Genomic DNA, 7,801 nt, shown 5'->3' on the forward strand with positions numbered 1-7,801 from the left:
GACTGCACAGAACGCCGCCCTCCTTCCCACAGTGGCCCAAAGTGAGCGACGGAGAGAGAAGCAGCTCGGCTAACAGCCACGAACGAGAGAAAGAGAGGGAGCGGGAGAGAGAGAAAGAGAGAGAGAGGGAGAAACGGGACTCGTCTATCGGGAAGGACGAGAAAGACAAAGACAGGTCAGTGTTCATCTGTTCATCTGTTTTCTTTTTGTGTTGATTACATTCCCTTTCCTTTCTTCCTTCCTTGTCTTTTTTCCTTTTCACTTTCGATTTTCTTTTCATTCTTCCTTTCTTTTGTTCCTTTAATTTCTCTACTCTTTTTTCCATCTTTCCATATTCTTTCATCTTTTCTTTCATTCATCCCTCCAGTCCATCTTTCTTTCTTGCTTCCTTTTGAAGATGTGTGTTTTGTGTGTTGTTGTATCAGCTCAGATCAGTTGTATCAACCCGTTATCGTTATCACGCTGAAATCTCTCGGCCAATCAGAGCATGTTTTGTGATGAGTTTTTCTTTTTTTTCTCTCACTCTGTTTTTTCAGGGACAATCGCCACTCGAATCGTTCCTCTCCTGCCTCTGCTCCTGTCAGTTATCAGATCAGTAACCTGATTCGCTGCAGCAGCGGAGGAGGAAGTGATGCGGGCCGTAACCATGGCGACCGTCCCCGCGGCGACCCCGAGAGGGAGGCGGTGGTGTTGTCCGAGGTGAGAGCGAAGGATCGGAGTCGTTCACCGACGAAAGAGTGCAGCGAACGCAGCGCCTCGTCTTCCTCCGTCGACTCGTGCAAGCCCATCCTCCGCTCGCCGTCTCCGTTCTCCAAGAACAAAAACGAGCCCGTGGGAATCCCGATGTCTGACAGGAAGCTGTCGTCACCCGGAGCGCCGATCCACAAGCTCAAAAACGACACGACGAAGATCAAAGAGGAGCGCAAAGAACAGGAACAGGAACAGGAAGTGCTCGTGCTGGGATCCGAGCCTCCCCCGCCTCAAAATCTGAATCAAAACCAGGCTCCGCCTCTTCCTCCTCATCACCAGGCTCCGCCCCCAACGATCCCGCACTCTCTGCCGTTCATGCACCAGATGGGCGGGCTGAACGTGCTCGACCGCGCTCGTCTGGCTCCATTTGTGGGCGTCGGCCATTTTGCGGCGACGGCGAATCGCGACCGTTTTCCTCATCCCGCCTTCTCGTGGGACCCTCTTCGCGAGGCGTATCGGAATTTGGACCTTCAGCGGAGAATGGACTTCCAAATCCGGTCCGAGACAGGGAACCGATTCCCGGGGATCTACGAGGCGGATCGGAACTACCGGGACCGGGAACCACACGAATACTCGCACCAAGATCACTTGATCGAAGTGCGCAGGGAGCAGGAGAGGATCAGACAGCAGGCTGAAGAACGAGAGCGACTGCACTTGCGTGACGAATTGGAACGCGCCCGACTTCACCAACTCCATCAGTCTCCGATGGAGGGGCACTTACCTCACATGCCCCCTTTTTTGCCTCATCTAGGGGCAATGCCGTACCGCCCGCCCCCGACAGCAGCGCTCAGCGCCCCCCCGCCTCTCGTCCCCTCCGTCCGTCCCAATTCTCCGAGACGGACTACGCAAGACACGAGGGAATTTTCCCCATCGCGTAATCCTAAAGAGGTGGAGGCGCGATAACATGGCGGAAAGACTTCGTTTGACATGCACTTATTATGTATCATTTGTACAAAAGAAAGAATTTGTACCTCGGATTAAAAAGCACATGGTTATGCTTGTATTTTATATCGACGTGGACGAGGGCGAGGACAAAAACGGGGACGAGTCACGAGGAGTTTGATATTAACGTTAATATATTAATCCAACAGCCTTTTTATTTTCTGCGTGATAAAGTGAAGATGAGTTTGTACTTCTTTTCCTATTTGCTTTTTGCGTGTACAGACCATGTTATTTTTTACGGATTAGCGTTCGATCTGGCGTCGCCCCCGTATTTAACCCCGATTCGCTGTTGGACATGTTGTCGATGTTCACTGAAGAAGCTGGATGGATGTTCCTGTTGGAGAACAGTCTTAACCCTTTTTGCTCTAACGGTACCTGAGGATAGTGCTGAGCGTGTACGATGTTACATAACCAGTTCTCTCTGTTTTTGCCTGTTTTGCTTTGCAGACGAATATGTATTACGAATATTCCCGTTCGGTTTCTGTAAGTTATTGTACATATCTTGTTGATATTACCTTGAAACAAAAGTTGGCATTGTAAATTTATTAGACTTTTTAAATGTTTCTAGAAAAAAAAGGCTGCGGTCAAAATCCATGGAAACAAATCTGTCCAATCAGAGGGCAGAGAGGCGTGGTCACGGGGCGAGCTGCCATCTATGCAAAGAGGAACCGGAAGGCTCTGATTGGATGATTTCTGAAACAGAGTATTAAAATACGGTCTTTAGGAGGAAGACGGACGTTCAAGGATAAGCGTCGCATCTTCTCTCCGATGAAGAGCCAAACGAAACAAATCTACAAACCTTCTCGGCCGAACTTTACGAACTTTTACAGACGAACTTTGGTGGCCGAAGCGAGCGGGCGCTGAGCTGATGGACTGTCTCTGTCGACCTTGTGGTGTTGTGCAGTTGTTCTTTTCTTAGAATCTTGTATACAGAACAAGTAGAGTTTTAGGCGTGAAAATAAAAAAAATTGAACATTCATGGTTTAAAAATGTACGGAATAAAGATTGGACCTTATATCTGCATCATCTGTGTCTGGACTGATGGATTATTTATTATATTTTATGCGTAAAAAATGAGTAAACTATTTATTTATTTTTGTTTATGTACTGATTTATTGCAGTGTTTTTATTTTCTGCACTGAAAAGAAAAAAGACTCGTGTGGGTCACATTATCGACCCAAGACATTTTCACTTACGCACCTTAAACGTGTACTTACGCAACTTACAACCCGTAAACGTGTAGCTAAGTAATCATTTAACAACTGCAGATAGCTTTAATGCTAAGACTGTTAGCCTACAGTGTGACGTGACTCACGTGATCTCGCCTGTAGCCTTCGTTCTCAGATAAAATCAGGAAAATTGATGGAGTGGAAAATATTTTAAGAGATTTACAAACATAAATAACATGAACTGAGTTCTACAAAAAAAAGATGTAAGATGTAAATGTAAGTACATTTTTATAAATACAGAAATCAGGACAGAAACTGATTTATTACTTTACAGACATTATTTATTTTGCTTAATACATTTTTAATGACGTATTCAGTGCAACAGACGATTAGCTCATTAATCATGTTATATTTAACGTTATACAAAGCGAGGAAGTGATGTCGTTATGTAGCTACACAGCATTCCATCTGTAAAACCTCACAAACCGTGTTGCTTCAAAATCTGGAGTTTATCAGAGCTTTTTTTTGTTTAACATTCCTTCCTGGAACGTCGCTGCTTTTTGCTTAACGTTAACCAGACGCGATGAGGAAGAGTTCAGCGATGGATTCTTCATATCTACGGCCGAAACTCAAATTGAAGTAAAAGATCTCGTGCTGGATGTTTCATCTCTCTTTAATAATCAGGAAGAAGAATTTCATTATCAGGCTTAAACACAGCGGGTGTGAGACACTGCGTAGAGCAGCGAGACGCGAGAGGAAAAACGTCTCCTGGTCTTCGTCTGATCTTCTCCTGTCTGGTGTGGGTGAGTCCGTGTCCACTGTAGCCTCAGACTCCTGTTCTCCGTGAGGAACCTGATGTGCTCCTCAGCTGTCTGAGATGCTTTTCTGCTCATTACGGTTGTACAGAGTGGTTGTTTGAGTTACTGAGTTACTGACGTACCTCCCTGATCTCTGTCATCAGCAAGGCGTTTCCTGTTTCCGCTGCTCGCTGGATATTTACTGGTTTCACGCCAGTCTGTGTAAACGCTCGAGAGTTATTTATACCCAACTCCAGCACCAAACTGATCTTCTGAGGATTGAAAATGTCAAACATCAAACACACCCGTAAACTTCTGAGTGTGTAGCCTAGCTGTCCATGAGCACTGTAAGCTAGTAGCGTCGCTAGTGTATTAGCAAAGCACTAACTACATTCTCCAGTAGCTAGCAAGAAAGTGTTTAAATCAATACTAATGAAAATTATTTTATTAACAAGTAGCACAGAAATGCAATGAAAACTATATTTCATTTTCTTAATGAACATTTTATATATATATATAAAATGTACGATTAGCCGACGTGGCATGAATCAAGTGCGTGTTGAATGTAGTTAATCCAGTTTTGTACGTAGTTCATGTAGTTAAACTGCGTTTGCGTAGTAAAGTTATTTTGGACGCATCGTGCTGCAGAGTTCTTGGTGATTGTCGTTAAATTTCACACGAAGTCCGTTTGGTTCGGTGATCATCATGCATCTGTTTGGCCGTTATAGTCGCCTCTGACGGCACCATGTGCTCGGGACGTGTTTTAAAATAAACGTTGTGCTGCTGTGATATGTGAAGAGACAGCGCGGGTCAATGGGACACACCGTTGCTAAGTAGTGCGCACTACAGGCAGGATAAAGAGCATTGATTCAGAGAGCGAGCAGCGTTTGGAGTGTTTGTGTTGCAGGTTATCGGTATCGACTGGCCATATTGACCCGCGCTCTGAACTCATTACAGAGGGATTCATCTCCAAACAGCCGACAGACGGAGAGAGAGAGAGAGAGAGAGAGAGAAAGGATGAGCGATGACACAGGCTCTTCTGTCTCTCCACTCGTCCGCTTGGCTAACGATCCAAGAAGGTCTTCCAGAAATTAGCCTCTCTGCTCCAGTATTGACCTGCTCATCCGTCTCTCTCTCTCTCTCTCTCTCTCTCTCTCTCTCTCTTTCTCTGTCTCTCTTTCTCTCTCTCCCTCTCCCTGACACACAGTTCATCCTCATAACATCTCTTTGCTCTTCAGCTCTCAGAAGCGGCATGTAATCCTTAGCAAGGGTTACTGAGAATTGATGACTTCACTGTTCAGAGAGAGAGAGAGAGAGAAAGAGAGAGAGAGAGAGAGAAAGAGAGAGAGACTAAGGATCGTATTCAGCTCTGATTCAGGATTTAATACTGAAATTACACACTTCAGTACTCAGAGCTCAGACGTAACTACACACTTAAGCGCTATTCAGAAGTAACATGAGAGTTACGCACAGGGGGCGGAGTTTATCCAAAACAGAGGCGTGTCTCAGTTACACTCGATTCTGATCTTGAGCTGAAGCTCATGTTTCTTCGGCTCGAGTGAGGAGCAGCGAGGAGGAGCAAAGTCCAGCGCCACCGTCTGACTGTTTAATATAAACACAATACGCTTAAATCCATAAATATATTAAATCCATAAATATATATCTCACTATTCATCACTTAATAACATCGTCACTTTAAAGTCACGGAGGACACGGGAGGAGACGCGTCTTAATCAGAGACACGGCTTATCTGGAGCAGTGAATATTTTCAGGATGAAGTGATGGATGGAGGTAAAGTTTCTCTGTAAGCGTAGCAGATGAGCGCTAGGTCAGATTTTCCTTCACACCGTGAACGTGTTCTTTACAGCAGAGTATAGAATTAACACAAACACGGACACTATAGTGAATTAAAAGTGCGATAAAATCTCCTACATCCCGCACACACATTACGATTTCATCACCTCCATTTAGTGTCTCGTGGCTTCATTAAGTTGCGCTCGAGTAACTTTATATCAGAGCGCGATATAAAACTAAATAAAATGTAAAATAACAGGCTGCGCTGGATCAAGTGCTATTCTCTGTGCTGCTGAATAATGAGTGTGGAAGCCATTTTGTTAAATTAAACCAGTGATTAATGTGATCATTACAGCGAGCTCTATTCATGCAGTAATATATCGCTGATATACGAGACTCCTGTTCCATTTATTTCAACACTCGCCATCTTCTCATCTTCTCATTCAGATATCACCATATTTTCTATCCCTGATGTTGTAGTTTTGAGGTTTAAAGGTGAGTGTTTGTGTTAAAGCCGGTGGTCTGGACGCTGTAGGTAACCTCGGAGGTGTGAACTACACGCAGCTGATTTTAATCATCTGAATGTGGAGCTCAGAAAATCCACTGAAGCAGCTGCGGAACCCGACTCTGAATACCAGCAACTTTCCTCACGGAGGCACTGACGCGGCTTTTCCACTTGATCTGCTCTGAATACGGCTCTTAGTGAGAATATTTTAAAAGATGATGAAGGGTTCGGATGTTAATATCACATGCCTACTGCTGTCTCTGCAGCTGATCACCGTTACCATAGAAACAGCCATAAAGAAGTTTGGTGTCGTCGAGCCTTTCTTTGCCCTTCTTGTTACAGAGAAATGTTCGTGTGCAGCAGCCTGAAAATAACAACCTGAAAATGTCTGGGTTTTTACTAAAGTGACAAATCAGTTAACATTTGAGTCGGATTTGTCTGAACATCAGCTGAGCTCTCAGAGAGACCGAGAGTGAGACAGAGAAAGAGAGAGAGACTGAGAGAGAGAGAGAGAGAGTGAGAGAGAGTGAGATGGAGGGAGAGAGAAACAGGGAGAGAGTGAGACATGGAGAGAGAGAAACAGGGAGAGAGTGAGACATGGAGAGAGAGAAACAGGGAGAGAGTGAGACAGAGAGAGAGACGGAGGGAGAGAGATTGGGAGAGAGTGAGACAGAGAGAGAGACGGAGAGAGAGAGAGACAGGGAGAGAGTGAGACAGAGAGAGAGAGAGACGGAGGGAGAGAGATTGGGAGAGAGTGAGACGGAGAGAGAGACGGAGGGAGAGAGAGACAGGGAGAGAGTGAGAGAGATTTTCAGCGTATTCTGTTTCAGTAAAATGAAAAATGAGACGTTATTCTTCATTCACGCTGTAAAATACCGTTTCCGTAAACGTTACGCAGTTTATTCTGACTTAACCAAGTGTTATTTGTTAAAATAAAATGTGTACAAGTTTACATAAGATCTTTAATTAACACGCTAGTTATTTAAGTAAGTTAAGTTAATTAGCTAACTTGCCGGTTATTTAGATCGTCGATACGGATATCTGCGCTAGCTGGAGGTTCGATATTTCCATTTATTATGTAACTAGCGTATTTGTTGCACTTATGCTGTTGAAGTCATCAATCCCTCGTCCTTTCCATCAGGTGTTAAATAACGTCTGTTTGCTCAGGTTTGCTTGTTTACATTTTAGCAGATTGCGTTATTTTTCCAATGCTGTAAAGTACAGCAGCGTTTCTGATAACGTTATCTCTAACGCTAATAACGCTAGCTCGTATCTGATGGTGGGAAAATGGTTCGCAGGTGACGCAAGCGGCCGCATGCGAGAGATCAAAAGGTCGAATCCGGCGCTGATGTTAAACAAAAGACGTTTAGCGAGCTTTTTGAAGCGACTGCACTTAGCCGTGTTTTTCTTTTTCCGTGTTATCAGATAAAACGTGAACATATGGACTGAATTTCACGTCTCGCTGTTGCCCCGGGACGTCTGTTTGTATTTTACAGCAACACAGCTGTAGCATTTTATAGTAAAAAAAAAAAAAATTCCATCCTGAAGGAAACAGGAAGTGCAGTGACAATAACATCATTATTCTGCTATATATTTACACATTTTTACGCTAGTTATTTATTTATTTTTAATAATTTCATGTTAGGAAAATAATTGTTCGCTTTGTTCCACTTTACAAAGGCCTCATTTTCCCTGAACTCATCCATCACCTGCTTTAATCCTAAAGATAATCTGTGCACGGTTCACAGAACTCGCTAACACGCTAATTTCTTTGATTCCAGACTGCTATTTATAGTTACTCGAGTTGTGTCGGAATTCCGCTAACGACAATTAGACAGGAAATG

The 7,801-nt window shown here is 44.1% G+C and overlaps 1 protein-coding gene across 7 annotated transcripts in view; it reads left to right on the forward strand.

The window, feature by feature from the left end:
- The window catches only part of fbrsl1 (fibrosin-like 1), a 298,676-nt gene extending 296,501 nt beyond the window's left edge, over positions 1 to 2,175 (forward strand). For all 7 annotated transcript variants that reach the window (XM_034298924.2, XM_034298927.2, XM_034298930.2 and 4 more), the window contains 2 exons: positions 1 to 175; positions 537 to 2,175. The exon at positions 1 to 175 is cut by the window's left edge and continues 78 nt beyond it. In XM_034298924.2, the coding sequence (XP_034154815.2) occupies positions 1 to 175; positions 537 to 1,653 (1,292 nt within the window). In that variant the 3' untranslated portion in view covers positions 1,654 to 2,175. The remainder of the gene's footprint in view (positions 176 to 536) is intronic.
- The last annotated feature ends 5,626 nt before the right edge of the window (positions 2,176 to 7,801 follow it).

Source organism: Pangasianodon hypophthalmus, chromosome 24 (assembly GCF_027358585.1).
Source record: "Pangasianodon hypophthalmus isolate fPanHyp1 chromosome 24, fPanHyp1.pri, whole genome shotgun sequence".
Classification (NCBI taxonomy): Eukaryota; Metazoa; Chordata; class Actinopteri; order Siluriformes; family Pangasiidae; genus Pangasianodon; species Pangasianodon hypophthalmus.